Below are 18,141 nucleotides of genomic sequence, written 5' to 3' on the forward strand. Positions count from 1 at the left end.
GTAGTCAGCGTCAATACTCGCTGAGCTACCCAGGCCCCCGTCCCTACAGTTTCTTGATTCGTTTAATTGCTCTTTGCAAGAATTTTGGCTTGCTCCATATGTGAAAATGTACACTGTAAATGTCCAGTGCTTTGTAGTGTAGTTCCCTCATGCTTTAAAATTTTTATTTTCACTTTAGCGTAATTCAAACATATTTAAACGCAAATACAGAGGACAAAGTTTGTGGATTGATGAATTTTCCATATAACAAGCGCAAATGCAATCATGTGATCGACAAAATGTTGTTAAGATTTTGACATAGTATACCAATACTTGCTGAAGTGTGTTAATTCTGTGCCACTAGCATCATCAAATGGAATTGCAAAAGTAATATTTTCAAACAGATTTCCTGAATATGCCCCATCTTCCATTAACAAACAAACACCACAAACTCAAGCCATTAGTTGAACCAGTTTTGCTTTCAGATTGAGCAATGTATTGATAGTCCCACAAAGTCACATTATTACACTTTTTTGGGGAACCATCCTATGAATGGCATACTTATAATTGTCTCTGCATATTAAGATGGGATAACAGAAATAATTTAAATATAAAAAAAAAAAAATATACACATTTCATCTTTTAAGTGTAATTTCACTGCACTTTTTACAACCCTGACCATTAGAGCTCTCTCAATATAAATGTTATATTGATATGTTATAAACAAAGAGTTTGGTCTAGTAAGTGAATGCACAGTAGGGTTTAGCAGAGACTCGCTGTATATCTGTATTCTGTGTATGAACTGTGTTCCACACCTTGTCTAAAGTGTGTGTATGTGTATGCATGACTGCATACAGTCTAAAGGAGCACACATTTGACATCAGGGATAATAAGTTGGATGGCAGGGGCTGAATATAAGACCCTCACAGCTTCCTGGTCTGTGAAACTGGAAGCTGTCACACATGTGTCTGCTGACAAACAAGTGATTTGTTCCCCACTGCCCGCCACCAGCAGCACCACCATTGCACCAATGCAAGATAGATAGCATGTCTGGGGTAGGAGATATTACCAACACCATCAGTGATATTAGCCAAAGGAGATATGCCCTCCCCAGGGAAGGCTCAATCCTGCAGATGATAAACGGCCACATTATTCTGCTCATCACTCATAAATCTCTGCTCGGTGCTGAATGTATTGTTTTGAAGTGGAAAGTTGTACTTGCCCCTGCAACCTGATGATGTATCACTCTCCACAGAACACTGTGTACCATCCCTGCTTTAGGTATTTAGATACAGATGCTGAATGTCTTACGGAAGTGGACTTGTCACTTAAAGGAATTCTTTCTGTCATTATGAAATGAGGCAGTTTATTTTATTTTATTTATTTTTTTTAACTAGAAGGACATTTACATCAAAGTCCTGAATTGATAGTTTTTCACTTAGTTACTTTCCTATATACAGAAGCTTAATACAGTAGGTTCCAAATGTCTGAGACCACATTGAAAATATAAGGTTCAAAACCTAGTAAAATTTCTAGGGCACTTATCAAATATGCAAATTTGTGACACTGACAATGTTAACTATTGTATAAAAGGTCATATTTTCTTGCGAAATATTCTCAAATCATGCAACATATCAAATATTGATGTTAATTTGTCAGTTCAACTATTCTCTCTGATTGTTTTGCTGATAATATATAATATCATCTTAATGTCTAAATAGTATTAGATTTATTTATATTAAATCAGTAAAATAACTTTTTTTTTAAATAAGCATTTGCACGTTGTCTCAGACTTTTTGACCCCACTGTATGTTTACCGTATTTGTTTCATGTCCTTGGTAAAATGATTACTGCATTTTGCTTCAAAGCTTTGTGCTACCATTGAAGGATGGTGCCTTTGTTTATCTCTTTCTTTACCCAGCCGAGTGTGGAGGAACGATTAAAGACGAGCCCATGGGCCGGATTCTGTCTCCCAGTTACCCAGCGCCTTATGAGCACAACTTGCACTGTATCTGGACCATTGAGGCGGCACTTGGAAGCACCATCAGGTCTGTATCTACTTTTCCATTACCCCCCTCCCCACCATCTGTCCCTTCATCTCACCATTCTGCTTTGATATCTTCATTTTCATGGACTAGACTCCATCCATATCCTCTCTGACCTTGAATTTCAAGCCTTTAACCCTTCCTAACCCAACCTGAGCTCTTGGAACTTCCGTAATGTCTATCCCTCTCACCCTGGGTCCCAGTATGCTTGCCATACTGTGTGCTGTCTAACTGGTGTGATGGCAAATTTGTCAACTCTACCCCAGTCGCAAATGTCTATTGGCTTGCAAGCCAAGCACAAGCTCGGCGCATGCCAGTATTGTTCATCGTGCTGTCCTAGTCAGCAGGACTCATAGAAGCTAAGAGGACATTAGCACTTTGGCAGTCCTACAGCATGACCTCTTTCCTTCCCAGACAAATCGCTCCCTTTTGCGCTAATGAATGAACATTCTCTCTTATTAATTGCCACTGGTTTTGCCAGCGTAATTTTGCATGAAATCTTGCTGCTGGGGTCTGCCTAATTTGTCAGGGGCTTTAACTGTGATGTTTATAAGATCCTTCCTTCATCTGGACACTTTAAGAGCTCACAGACACTGCTCGCTTACTGTATTACAGTGATCCAAAATTGATATTTGATGTGGTGTTGCAGTGCTAAAGACTTTGTTAGGTGATTTCAAAGATTTTGAGAGCTCAGTCAAACTTACTCTTTATGCTATATTCTTTGTGTCCATATGTAGTTGGAGAAAATAAATAATGCTAGTGAAGTTGTATCATAAAGGTGTTTTTGAGTATATAAGACATGCTGTTCTTTGAGACAACAAGCAATCTTGAAATATCCCTTACCAACTTGAATGAGGAAGGGGGAATTGCTTCTCCCCAAACTTCTGACATATGTTAGTTCGGGAAAGGGCTGTCCTCAGGGAGGGCAACCAGCAATGGTATCCCAGGCATAATTATTTTTTTATTTTTTATTTTTTATTTCCTTGGCCCTGTGAATTCCAGCTATGGCTCTGGTTCAAAAGAGAGGGTAAAAGTAGACGAGCCGCATAATATAATGGAGGTCACATATACTTTGTTATTCAATAAAGTCTGGTTTTTTGCTGAAAGCTCAGAAAGCAAAGCATTATGGATGCAACCTACTGTAATTAAACCACTATGATGTAATCATTGATGCAAGCTGGGTTTGAAATTAACATCTGCCAAATGCTGATATTTCTTACGCAGTGGCGGGTACTTTTCGCTCATCCATCCACCACTGTGGCGGGCAACCTGTAAGACGTCTCAGAGTAACATATGCAAGAAATTTGTTTAGACATAAGGTCGTGTGTTTAAAGAAAAAAACTTGAAGCTGTTGATGCTTGTGTCAGTGGTGCTCTACCACCCATGAAAACAGTCAGCAAGAATAGTGTTGTCTATGAGAATGCTGCAAATGATCTCAGACCATCTCAGGAATTGCTCTGAATTTAGTTCCACAGAGCACTTTGTGTTTTACATGCATTGTGAACACAGCTCTGCAGGTTCACAAAACATGCATTGTGAACGCAACTCTGCTGGTTCACATTATTTTGACATTGCTTAATTCCAAATGCAGTATTTGTGGCTGTATACAGTATGTTACCATACATTACAAATGCAACATCATTAGGTGAAATGTGATGTGTGTCATCGTAATTCAGTACAGCCTCAGAAATGGTGCTTGAACCAGAAGTTTCTCTTCTGTGCTTGTCTACTCTTGAGCTTCCATTTATTTGTGTTGCATAAATTATCATAATGATTATAATAATAATATGGTATATACTAAATCAAAATAAAGAATTCTTCCACCAAGTAATATAGCGCATTAGCCTAACTAAATCCTGTTTATGGTTACCAAGCAAAGCGAAGCATTAATATGGTCACAGGTGTGCAGCATTTAACGAAAATCACAAGTGTTTACTGCTAAAAAAAAGTGTTAAGTAATTAAACATTGCCGAGCTTTAGAGTGTTTTTCTATGTGTGAGGGTGAACAAAATATTAGTGGCACAAGAGAAAATTCAGTTCTGCTGTCCCCTTTCCTTCTGAATCTAAGTGATCATTTCTGAAGATGTTAGTCTGAATGATAAACAGCATACAGAGTGTGTATGTTTGTGTGCCTTTTTTTTTTTTTTTTTTTTGTACTGTAAGCTGCATATTTTGTATGACTACACATGAGTATCACATATCATATAATTAGAATGTGTCTATATTTACCTACTTTCTGTATGTGTATATACAGTACAGTACATGTGTGTTTGTGTGTTTAAATTGTTTATTAGATCCCTGTTCCACAGGCACAGGGTAATTAAAAGCATGGGTACCTTTCAGTCTCAAACCTAGTTCCCCACTGTAAGGTATGCACATACATTTCTTTGATCTCATCTTGAGCAATCAATTATTCAAGATAATTTGCAATGCATTAGAACTGGGATGACGTCTTGCACTAATACTAGGACACTGTTAAGGCAGCAGTGAGAATTTGTTAGCAAGAGTGACTACAGAAATACAGGATCCAGAAAGATGAAAGGGAGCTGGGGTTGGTTGAATCAGAGGTAAACTGTCCTGCTGTCCTGGTAGGCGGCCATTTCCAGGGGGGTTGATGGAGAAGTCTGAGTGTGAAGACATTAAAAGATGTGTAAGGGTGGACTAGGGTGGGTGTGTGATGTGCAAAGATGCTGAGGGGGTGGGACGCACTTTGGGGTTTCAGGAGGCAGGAGGGGAAGGCGATATTTAATCGCTCTTTCATCACAGACAAGTCTCCACATCTAAAATGCCTTTGTTTGGCACAAGTGATAATTACTTTCAGTAATCACTTCACACATACACACATACAGATATACTGCCTAGGCCCAAATGTCCCCATTCATGTGGGATTAGACATTGGTTAAGCCTGCTGTTCCAGAGCCGGTTTTGCACGCTCGAGCTGGAGCTCAAAAGATTGTACTGTCATGCTTGAAGCTCATCTGCAGTCACGAAAAAATCTGAGGAATTAATGGAAGCTATGGTCCCCCCTTCCCTCCTTTCCTATTCTGCTGTTTTATCAACCTTCTTTTTCTTTCTTCAAAGCCTTCAGTTCAAACATTAACCCTCTTCTTTCCTCGCACACTTCCCGTTGCGAAACTTTGTCACAGTTGCTCTCTTCTCACCTTTTCTTCTCTATTGTTACTTTCTGTTATGATTCCGCTGATCATTGTTGTTTAATCTTAAATTATCATTTAATCAGAGCAGTATTTTCTGGCTCAAAATCAAGGGGTGCTCAATTTGGGTGACAGCATTAAACTTGAACAGATACATTTACTTAAAAATAGAAAGAAAACAAATAGAAAACCATATAACTAAGTCAAAATCGTACTATTTAAAAAAAAAATAAAATAACTGCTGCTCACTGGATGTTTTTTTTTTGTTTTTGGCACCATTCTGAGTAAATTCTAGAGACTGTTGTATGTGAAAATCCCAGGAGATCAGCAGTTACAGAAATACTCAAACCAGCCCATCTGGCACATATATTGTGGGTAGAAAGTGCTGTGCACTTGTTTTTAAGGTGGCCAGAAGCTCACATCTGCTGAATCCGATTCAGACTTGCTTTTTACACTTATCCAATTTGCCTACACAGCAGATTAATTTAACTAATCATTAATGCATCTGCTAGTTCCTGACACTATATTCTTTAGTATGAAGTTTTATTGAAATTAAGTTTATATTAACATTATTATTATTATTATTATTAACATTAATAACAACATCATCATCATCATCATCATCATCATCTATTTATTTATTTATGTTGTATAAATGTTCATGTATAAAATTAAATGATTCCATTTTAAAAGTATGTGTACAGAGATTTTGGTAGATTTGGTACATTGTCTTTAACAGACATTTTTTTAACCCTTCCCCTGCCCCTAAACCTAACCCCACAGGTAACCCCATCCTACATATACTAAGAATATGCTGGTTCAGGCTGGTTATTGCTGGTCTAGCTGGTGGATTGCACAACAGTGCTCTTTACCAGCAAATCTGAGGAGGCAAGGAGCATGGTGTTTCTGATGAAGCTGGATCTCCAAGAAAGTCTGGCTGGTTAAGCTAGTTTTGGCTGGTCCTTGGATCGACAAAAAAAATAAAAAATAAAAAAATAAATAATAATAATAATAATAATAAAAATAAAATTAAATATACATACACACACACACATATATATATATATATATATATATATATATATATACAGGTGCATCTCAATAAATTAGAATGTTGTGGAAAAGTTCATTTATTTCAGTAATTCAACTCAAATTGTGAAACTCGTGTATTAAATAAATTCAATGCACACAGACTGAAGTAGTTTAAGTCTTTGGTTCTTTTAATTGTGATGATTTTGGCTCACATTTAACAAAAACCCACCAATTCACTATCTCAAAAAATTAGAATACATCATAAGACCAATAAAAAAAAACATTTTTAGTGAATTGTTGGCCTTCTGGAAAGTATGTTCATTTACTATATATGTACTCAATACTTGGTAGGGGCTCCTTTTGCTTTAATTACTGCCTCAATTCGGCGTGGCATGGAGGTGATCAGTTTGTGGCACTGCTGAGGTGGTATGGAAGCCCAGGTTTCTTTGACAGTGGCCTTCAGCTCATCTGCATTTTTTGGTCTCTTGTTTCTCATTTTCCTCTTGACAATACCCCATAGATTCTCTATGGGGTTCAGGTCTGGTGAGTTTGCTGGCCAGTCAAGCACACCAACACCATGGTCATTTAACCAACTTTTGGTGCTTTTGGCAGTGTGGGCAGGTGCCAAATCCTGAAAATGAAATCAGCATCTTTAAAAAGCTGGTCAGCAGAAGGAAGCATGAAGTGCTCCAAAATTTCTTGGTAAATGGGTGCAGTGACTTTGGTTTTCAAAAAACACAATGGACCAACACCAGCAGATGACATTGCACCCCAAATCATCACAGACTGTGGAAACTTAACACTGGACTTCAAGCAACTTGGGCTATGAGCTTCTCCACCCTTCCTCCAGATTCTAGGACCTTGGTTTTCAAATGAAATACAAAACTTGCTCTCATCTGAAAAGAGGACTTTGGACCACTGGGCAACAGTCCAGTTCTTCTTCTCCTTAGCCCAGGTAAGACGCCTCTGACGTTGTCTGTGGTTCAGGAGTGGCTTAACAAGAGGAATACGACAACTGTAGCCAAATTCCTTGACATGTCTGTGTGTGGTGGCTCTTGATGCCTTGACCCCAGCCTCAGTCCATTCCTTGTGAAGTTCACCCAAATTCTTGAATCGATTTTGCTTGACAATCATAAGGCTGCGGTTCTCTCGGTTGGTTGTGCATCTTTTTCTTCCACACAACTTTCTGTTAACATGCTTGGATACAGTACTCTGTGAACAGCCAGCTTCTTTGGCAATGAATGTTTGTGGCTTACCCTCCTTGTGAAGGGTGTCAATGATTGTCATCTGGACAACTGTCAGATCAGCAGTCTTCCCCATGATTGTGTAGCCTAGTGAACCAAACTGAGAGACCATTTTGAAGGCTCAGGAAACCTTTGCAGGTGTTTTGAGTTGATTAGCTGATTGGCATGTCACCATATTCTAATTTTTTGAGATAGTGAATTGGTGGGTTTTTGTTAAATGTGAGCCAAAATCATCACAATTAAAAGAACCAAAGACTTAAACTACTTCAGTCTGTGTGCATTGAATTTATTTAATACACGAGTTTCACAATTTGAGTTGAATTACTGAAATAAATGAACTTTTCCACGACATTCTAATTTATTGAGATGCACCTGTATATATATATATATATATATATATATATATATATATATATATATATATATATATATATATATATATATATGTAATCAACACAACATCAATGTCCATTGACTGAACTTTGTCATCTTGTCAGTGTTTTGATACAAAATGCATTCAATGACCACATCTTTCAAAGTTAATTAAATATTTAATATAATAATAGTAATAATAATATAATAATAATAATAATAATACTTTTTATATTTTTATAAAATTTGTATAGCACCTTTTAGCAATTTAGCACAAAGTGCTTCACAAAACACATAATCAAAACACTCAGTAAAACAAGCACAAACTAGCTCAAGCACAACCATTAGATAAACCTTTTGTGACTACAGCCAATTTTGCACACTTTTTACGTACTGTTTTCAAAACTGATAATTTTATGATCAGATCAGTAAAATAAACTGAATATGCATAGTATATTAGGCTATTTCTGAGATAATTTCATATAGTAGAATACTCAAGGTAAAAATAAATAAATAAATAAATAATAATAATAATAATAATAATGGAAAACAATTAGTAAAACCAACCACAGCTGATTCTCTTATCTTATCTGATGACCTTCCAGCTGTTTTGCTTTATTCAAGTATTTATCATCTATACAAAAGGGAGCAGCTTTGTAGTGATTGCTTTATGTAATCATGGCTGGCAGAGGAAATAGACTGGTTATACGGGGGCGAGGAAGAAAAAGAGTAGTCCATATGCGAGTTGCAAGTCAATTGAAAGGAAGACCCAGAGCTGTGTTGTATGCGCGTCTGCATATTGAATCATCGCATTATTTGTGATTTGTTCATGTAGCATACAGTGCATTGCATGCTGCATATCATATACATGTTTGTAAATGTAAAAGATTATTGGCAAAAAAATAAATAAATGAATAAATAAATTATACATAAATTAACTGTGTTTACTGGGTGAAAATGTTTGCTATGTTATGGTTGAATGTGCTGATTTTGAGACATGTATGATGTTCATGAATTTTTAAAGATAAATGAACTAATGTGTCAAGATGCATGTTGCAAAAGACAGCTGTGTGAAGTGTTCGCAAAAAGGGTACTCAGTATTGAAAAAAAAAAACTGTAACAAGTCATGTTACATTGTTGCAATGTGTGCAAAGTAATTACCTGCAAGTGGAGAAGGGTAGAAATGACCTCGGGTAATTAACCCAAGTGAGGTCTCAAAACTAACTTCTACAACCCTGGCATGAAATCCGTACACAATGGATTGACCGACAGGGCATGTAAATCACCAACCCTCTTAAACATTGCCAATGCCAGAAGCAGGGCAGTTTTAAGAGTGAGAAGCTTATCAGAAACTGATGCCTAGGGCTAAAACTGAGTACCTGAGAGTGCCTCTGTTACCACAAACAAATCACATGAAGGGATACAGACAGGGCAAAAAGGCCTTAGCCTGCACACTCTGTACATAAAGCGAGAGGCAAGAGAATTCTACCAATTGAAAACCCCATTCACACGTGAGTGTTTAGCCGCAATGGCGACGAAATAAACTTTAAGCATTGTTGGGGCAACCTCCTCCAGGAGAGAGACCAGAGTCGAGAACCATGTGTAGGAGGGCCAATATGGCGCCAATAACAGGAGCCAAACCCGATCATCCCAAACTCTCTGCAGAACCACACAAAGCAGATTGATCGGCGGAAATGCATACAAGCCCACCATCTGAGGGGACAGGGTGAGAGGGAAAACCACAGAAGACAATTTGTTGTCTCGCTCACGTTCTCTCTGCCAAACCTCCTCCAGATCTGTTCTATAGTCTGAGGTTATAATGTCCATTTCCCCAGGTCTCAGACCATGCCTGGACAAGTGATCCGCCCCCAGATTCAGTCAACCTGGGATGTGCACAGACAGTACATTTTCCCACACCCTAGACAATTGATATGCCATGTCAGCTACTGGCCTGTCCAAACCCTGTAGGCTGGATGACCTTCATACACAGTGCCCAAACCCACAGTGGAGGTGTCTGTGGTAACCACTTTGTGGTAACAAACCTGTCCTAATGTCCTCAATAGAAACAGGACTCGGATGCATCCACGCATCACTTTTAGTTTTGGTGGCTGCTTTACATGCAATGGCACAGTGGAGGGGGACTCTTGTCTTCTTGGTATTGCAATTGATTGAATGGGGATTAATAATGTTTTTTTTTTTTTTTTTTTGCCTTTATTAAACAAAGGCATGTGCAAAGAGGACCTTGAAATGTATCTACAGCAGGTGAACTGAAGCCCAAATTGTCCTCCCTGGCATTTTGAGCTGCGAGGAGTTCTTGCACACGGGGTGAATTGTGAAACAGACTCGACTATCACAATGGTCCCAGCATTCTCAGTCCTGTGATTCCTTGTCTAGCTGTTGTATTTCTGTATGTACTGGAAGCTTCTGTTCAGAGGCCAAATCCCTTGTGTTTGAGCACATCTGGGCAATAAATTGTGATATCTGATGGTATCAGATGGTAGTACCATGGTACTTTGAAATCCAGGTACCATATTAGTGTACCATTCTGTATTTACATTGTGCTTTTAGGTACGGTAATTCAAAAAATACCATGGCACTACCATGGTACTTGGATATATAAATAATATATTCATGTACAATTGAATTTACGTGGTGCTTCAAAGTACTTCAAAGAATACAATGGTGCTACCATCGTACTTCAGTACATGGTTACCATATTCATATTACATTGTTTTTACATGGTGCTCCTAGGTAATGGTACATTTCCAAAAAACATGGTAATGCCATGGTACTTTTTTATGTGTTTTTATGTAGGCTTCCAAGTGTTTTGATATTATTTTGGTTGGAAAGTGTCTTTAACTGCAGTAGTCGTTCACAAGCTGCACACTTGTTGAACTTAATAAAGATCTTCTTCACTGGCAAACTATATGATGCATTTGCAGGTTTGGTTTGATTGTTGATAACTATCCACTGCAACCAGCGTTATAGTTGTTTTAAAGTATTCCATTAGTGTGATAGAACTCCAAATTATCAGAGTCATTCAGATTGAATAACGAACTGATTTAGACTGCTTTGCTATCATATGTGACCAATTCATTGTAAAGAACTGACTCAAATGCGTGATTCATTTGTGAATTGGACGTCTTTAGTTCTGATTCAAAACTGGCGACAGTAAACACTGGGCACAAGGCGTGACGTAACGGTGTAACTTTTGTCAACGCTACCTTATCAAAAATATCACTTTGTTACTGAAAAGCTACTTGATTTAAAAACTTGCCAAGCTACCACCTTACTACTGAGAAATGTAGTTAAGCTAAAAGCTTCGCTATTTTTAGTGATAAGTGATTTTTTTTTTTTTTTTTTTTTTTTGCTTTTGCATTCATTTGCATGTTGAATTTATCCATCTGTAGCCACTTTTACACTGATGGTCCCACTATATGTGTTGATTCTTGTTTGCAGCCAGTAGAAAACAAGGCATGCTAAAGGCAACAAGACTTGCACAGCAGCTCAAAGTGTTACCAAAGCTTACCTAAACCTTTAACATTATGCTTTTACTACCTTGCAAGCAGTGTTAATTTTTCAGGAATGCACAGCAATCTGTATTCCTCCTATACAGATACAGGCCATCTCGGAACACTAGATGAAAAATTCACTCTGTATTAAACCCTACTTTAAATGTAATGCTGGGTGTCTAGGAGTGGAAGAGGAAGAGAGGAGATGCAGGAGTAAATTATAACCTTTTAATAATAATCACTGGAGTAGAACAAACACTGGAGTGGAAACTAACTATAAAATGTAACAAGGTAGCACTTCATTAACTCAACGTAACACTTCAAGGACTGACAAAGGAGTGTATAAAACTAGAGGATATTTATACGAAAGGAACTAATGAGGGAATGGAATACAGGTGAGGATAAGAAACAGATGGAAGTGATGAGGGCAGTGCACTATGGGAAATGAAGTCCAGGGGAAAACTTCAAAATAAGAGTCCTTGAAGCTGGAGACAGACTGTGACATTACTGTGGAAGGCGGAGCCATGGAAGGCTCGGGGCTGAGAGCCGTGGATGATGAGGGGTGATGGATGAAGAGTGTGGCTCGGACGTGTTCCAAGATGGAAAGATTATCCACTTCCGGAAGAGCAGTGGGACGGTGGAATTTCAAACCCATTCCGTAAATGGCACAGAGGTAGGGGTCCGAGATAGAGGGGGTCCGAGATAGAGGTGGAAGTGGCGAGTTGACAGAACTTGGTGGTGTAATCCAGGAGAGGAAGGTCTTGTTGAAATAAATCCATAAATAATCCGGTAAACTCCATGATTCATGTGGGTCTGGATGAGTGGGAAAGGAGGATTAGAGGGATCGCTGGAGTAGAGGAGGATGTTGGGAGGAACAGGTTAGTAAATCCGTATTTATTTGTTGGTCAGTCCTTCTGTAATGCTGGGTGTCTAGGAGAGGAAGAGAAGAGACGCAGGAGTAGATTATAATCTTTTAGTAATAATCGCTGGAGTGGAAACAAACTATTAAAGGTAACACTTCTTAAACACAAGGTAGCACTTCAAGGACTGACAAAGGAGTGGGTAAAACTAGACGATATTATACAAAAGGAACTAATGAGGGAATGGAATACAGGAGAGGATAATAAGAAACAGATGGAAGTGATGAGGGCAGTGCACTATGGGAAATGAAGTCCGGGGGAATACTTCAAAATAAGAGTCCTTGAAGAAGATGATGGAGACAGACTGTGACATTAAATAAGATTGTGTTCTTAAAGGGACAGTTCACCCCTATATTACAATTCTGTCATCATTTGCTCACCCTCATGTTGTTCCCAACCCATATGACTTACTTTCTTCCTTGGAACACAGAAGGAGATGTTAGGCAAAATGGTAGTTAATCACTTTCATTGTTTGTTTTTTTTATTTATTTATTATTATTTTTTTTTTTTATACAATGACAGTGAATGAGGCTTTCATTCTGCCTAACATCTCCTTCCATGTTCCATGAAAGAAAGAAATTCATATAGGTTTGGAACAACATGAAGGTGAGTAAATTATGACAGAATTTCCATTTGTGCTAAACTATCCCTTTCACCTTTTGATATATATATAGACAGACATACATTCACAAGCACACATCGCTCCCTGCCTGCCAAGTCATTGGAGCAGGAAGGCAGGCGAGACTCCTGGGGTAGCAGTGCTGTTTGGTATTCATATGACACAACTCTCCTCTCCATTCACCTCTCTTCCTCTCATTCTCCCTCACTCTTTGGCAGTTCTTTTGACATCTGATTTAACCGCTTTGTTCCTTAAAAACACAGGCAAATTTTAAGCTTGCCTCTCTTTTCCAGCTTCAAAATTGTGAATTTATATATTAATTTTGAAAGGACAGCAGTCTTGGCAGTCTTTTGTTTGTCTTGAGTACAGTATTTTCCAGTATTGAACATGTAAATCTGACAGACAGTAACCACACACTCTCTTGCCAATGCTTCTGTGAACAACCCCCCACCTTTCCGAGCCACATCCCATCAGCGCGGATTACATGAAAGAGTTGTAAAGCAGTAGAGAGAAACAGGAAGGGATAGAAGGACAAGAAGAAAGCAAAGAAAAAAGGTTGCAATAAAAAAAAATTAAAAAAAATAAATAAATAACATGAGGATAAGTTAACAGTGGCAACATATGGATTAGATCTACCAGTATGCTGTTTATTCAGGCAAGACTGTCGGAGGATGACCCTTATTCTAGTTTCAATATCGCTACCCCATCCTGTTCTCAAAGCTCTGTAACTGAGGTTGATTTGATTTGAGCGTGAAAGCATGAAAAGACCAAACTGTTTGCCATAACTTGCACCTTAACTACTTTACACTGAACAGAAATTATTTTTATTTTAAATACTTTGAATGGCCAGCAATGGAGAAATATGCATTTTGGGTCCAGATGGTGTAGTTATGGCATCGACTAGCAGGTGCTAACCAGCCAAATCTCAACTAGCTTAACCAGTAAGACAACCTTGGTCGACCAAAATCACCAGCTAAGTGAACTGCATAGCTATACTGGCCCACTAGCTAGACCAGCCCCGCACAACTAACCAGCATAACCAGCATGAATTGATTGAAAATTAAATTAAATCGTGATGTTCTAATCCCATTAGCCCAAAACAGCTTCTTTGTTTCTTGTTTGCCCTGTGATCAATGATGAGAGCACATTGCTGTTGGTCTCTCAGAGAGTGCTTGTCCTGCCTTAACCACACACTTTATGTGTATCGCGAGACATGCTAATATTCGGCTTGCCCCATTTACACATTCTATTCTGCAAATAACACCTACATTAACATATCCTGCAGGCACAGAGGAAGCTAGCACACTGGCACAGTCATGGAATGGATGCATCATTGTGCGCCGTTTTCCCTTTGAGAGACTAGCCGCCCCTTGCATAGATTAGCGGTTTATCATTAGCATGACACAGAACCGTCCTGTTGGTGGTACCTCAATGGCACAGTAGATATTCAAAGTCTTAAGGGGTTTCTGAAGTCCTGATTTCCTCACATAAAGAGAAAATGTGGGGGTAGTAAACCTTCGGGTTGGGAATGGGTTGAGTGTGGTGGAATAATTGGCTTTTTATCAGATTTGTAATAGCATTCTGGCTGTAGGCTGATTAATCTCATTTAGAACCTCTGGTTTGAATGATACTTCTCTTTTTTCTGTCTGTCTGCCTCTCGTTCTTTCTCTGCAAGTGTCTCTCTCTTAGGCTCAAATGCTAGGTCATTCTTTATTGCAGTGTTTCTCAAATGATTTTGCTTCAGAACACAGATTTTACATTGGACATCAAGTGGTGACCCACCACAGTACAGACATTTTGAAGTCAACCAAAATACTATATTTAAAATCAAACATCAATTGCATTGGCCCAACAATTTGCAAAGTCATAAACTTGACTTAGGGTGAATATGGAAACAATTTTGAATGTCAATGCTTTCATGCTCTTGGCAGCCAATAATTCACCACACAAAACACATTGTGGTCAGAACAAACTGATGCAGCGTGGGTTGTATCTGTATCTGTGTAGTATCTTCTTTTCTTTGTATAGATTTGTTCATAATATTCAAGGATAAAGGCATGTCACGCAACCTGCCCATGTTGGCATCTGTCCAATTTGTCTCAACTGTAAAAGATATAGGAGATGATTTCTATTTATTTTGCTGTCCAAAGAATGCGCTAATATATGGTTTGTTGCATTCTTGCCATTTAGAACTGAATTTTCACTGCTGTCTATGACCCTATCAGAACAGACTTGCAACCTACCAGTTAAAAAAAAACATTGCTTTGTTGTATATGCAGTTATAAATCACTTGTGGCTACATCTCTTTTATTTCAACCAATCTGTGTACAGAGTGAAATACCTGTTGCTAGCAGAGGTTGTTCTATATTGTATGATTGTATGAGTGTGTGTGCGTCTTTCATGCTGAATAGGTGGATTTGTCAAATTCTAAAGCCCACACAATATTCAGTTGAAACTTGGATTTAGATATACTTCCCACTCGTATCTGAAGGGAGCTGGGAAAACACACACACACACACTGAGAGAGGTGGAATAGGGAACCAGGGAAATCTCTGCAAATTCACTAACGTGAATTAGAGTAAGCCAGAAGTGTTGGATTTTTTTTATTATTTTTTTTTTTTCAGCTGGAAAGCTTGTGCTGTCATGGCAACAATTCAGTGAACAATGAATGCGGAAATACTTGGGTCTGTTATGCATATACTGTATAGCCTACATGTTGAGAAAATTTTATTGAATTGGTTATTTCCTCCCAGCAGTAGTCTGTAAATGTGTGGATTGCACATTCAATATAACAGAATCCATTTGCCTCCCAGATTCTAATGCTGTTAGACTTAACCACAGTCATGGAGTGCATGTTTGTTTTCGAAGAATAAATATTAAACTTGGCTTTTGTTTTGAGGTCAGCTTTTACACATAATCTCTTTTTCTTGCTCACTTAGCATATGTCTACTGTAATTCGTGGAATTGCTGTACTCAATCCAATTCCTCAGTCTGTAAAGAAAAATGCACATTATTATTTGGATTCAGTATTAATGAAGGAACGTCTGTGTTAATAAAATTTTGTGTTCTTGTGTATGTGTGATCAAGTCAGGCAGCTCCCAGCCACTTCGGTGGTGAAAAAATAAATAAATAAAAAAAATGTTAAAAACAGACTCCTGACATATTTTACATCCTTACAGATTGCTTACTTTTGATGGTCTAAATGTTACAGGTTGTTCCAGTTGTCCCAAAATGGCTTGACTTATTCAGTAATCATTTTCTAATTATTCTAATAATTTCTTTAATGGCCTCTACTGTTCCACAGCAAATTTTGATTTAACTGGATCCACTTATTTCAGATTTTATCCTTCTGTTAAGGCGGTCTTGTTTAACCGGTCTTTTATACTTAGTGTCACACATATGTGACGGTTAATAACTGGGCCCCACAGAGGAGCATCACACATCTGTGTTTCTGCAATAGCCAGTTAAATTACAAGCTGCCAGATTACACACACACACATGTTGGTGTGGCTATCCTTGTAAGGACTCTCCATAGACATAATGATTTTTATACTGTATGAACTATAGATTCTTTCCCCTAACCCTACCCCTAAACCTAACCCTCACAAAAAAACTTTCTACATTTTACATTTTCAAAAAAACATCGTTTAGTGATTTGAATTATGGAGACACTAGAAATGTCCTCATAAACCACATTTATAGCATAATACCCTTGTAATTACCAGTTTGTAACCTAAAAAAGAATTTCCTTGTAAACCACCCAAACCCGCCCGCACACACACAATGTCTGAGATGTCAAACAGTGCATAGGCGAGACTGCTGATATTATTTGTTCATTTGTTTTTTACAGCTATAAAAACAAAATAAATAAAAAAGTACAGCAGACATAACCCATTTGTTCACGTTTACTATATTATATACAGTAATATATATATATTTTAATTTTTGATTTATTGTCATAATATATATATATATATATATATATATATATATATATATATATATATATATATATATATATATATATTATGACAATAAATCAAAAATTAAAATACATAAAAAAAATTAAAAAAAATACTCGACTACACTCTGCTCCCCTCTTCCGGCTGTGTAGTGCAAACATTCCTCACTCCTGGGGGCACTGCAGAGGAATTTAGACCCTACTCTTGAAAAGATTAAACTATTTGGTAATTGATACAGACTACAGGTCATTATGTTTATTTTGTAATTTCAGCTCTTATGTTTCCAACAGCTCATAACTCACCCTTCTGCACACTGATTGTCGACCTGTTTTGAACATTTACTATCTAATTTATTTTCTCTATCATATTTATTACTTGAAAAAGCTTGTTGAAATATTTGTATTCATTCGTGAGAAAGCGGGTTGCACCAAGACTTGTTTGCTCTCAAAGACTTTTTGTCTTTCTTTTTCTTTTTCTTTTTTTTTTATGCTATTGACAGCCATGTTTTTTTTTTTTTCATTTATTTTAATTTATTTTGCGAGGCTGGGATCGCTGAGTCTGTACTTTGTCAAGGTGCTTTTGGAAAATGTGGTAAAAATCAATTTAGAGCTTTACTCATCTCATTGTGATTCATAAGGATGTCTAAGTCTAGAATTTATCACACTACAAATATGGTTCCCCAGATTACTCTTCACACAAATGCCTTTGGAATTATATGGGTCATATTTATCTCAATTTTTAAAGAGGAGTGACCTACATTCAGAACCATGTTGGATGTTAGGATAACTGACTTGAATTTAGTACTGTTTTATCATTCCATTCAATCTTATCCAAACCATTCGGGTCACTGAGTAGCTGGCTCCTACTCAGAAATGGACTAATATAGTGGAATCTGATCTTTTGCCAGGCAGTTTTAATAGTGTTTATTTGGTTTTGCTCAGATGTTTTTGCCAAATATTACCAAATTACCAGTCATTACCAAAATTAAATGTTCCATGAAACCTAATTGCCCCAACATTTTTAATCATGATTTTTCAGTTTATGTATTGGGCTTGTTTGGTTTTGACTGTCCCTTGTGTTGTTCTGATTTTACATATAGATTTTAAATGTTATTTGGATTGCTGTGGTTTTTTCCATTACTTGTCAGTCAAACAAGCTTTTATTATTATTATTATTATTATTATTATTATTATAATAATAATTTTTTTTTGTTTTTGTTTTTGTTTTTTTACTGTAATACTATAACCACTAGACTGTTCTCAAGAGGTGAGCCCCTACCCCCAAATTAACATTTACTGACAATA

The 18,141-nt window shown here is 37.5% G+C and overlaps 1 protein-coding gene across 1 annotated transcript in view; it reads left to right on the forward strand.

Annotated features, from left to right (window-relative positions):
• The window catches only part of LOC127420803 (CUB and sushi domain-containing protein 2-like), a 491,575-nt gene that overhangs the window by 347,892 nt on the left and 125,542 nt on the right, over positions 1 to 18,141 (forward strand). The window contains exon 25 of the mRNA XM_051663350.1: positions 1,901 to 2,027. Coding sequence (XP_051519310.1) covers positions 1,901 to 2,027 — 127 coding nt within the window. The remainder of the gene's footprint in view (positions 1 to 1,900; positions 2,028 to 18,141) is intronic.

This window comes from Myxocyprinus asiaticus, chromosome 30, assembly GCF_019703515.2.
Source record: "Myxocyprinus asiaticus isolate MX2 ecotype Aquarium Trade chromosome 30, UBuf_Myxa_2, whole genome shotgun sequence".
NCBI lineage: Eukaryota > Metazoa > Chordata > Actinopteri > Cypriniformes > Catostomidae > Myxocyprinus > Myxocyprinus asiaticus.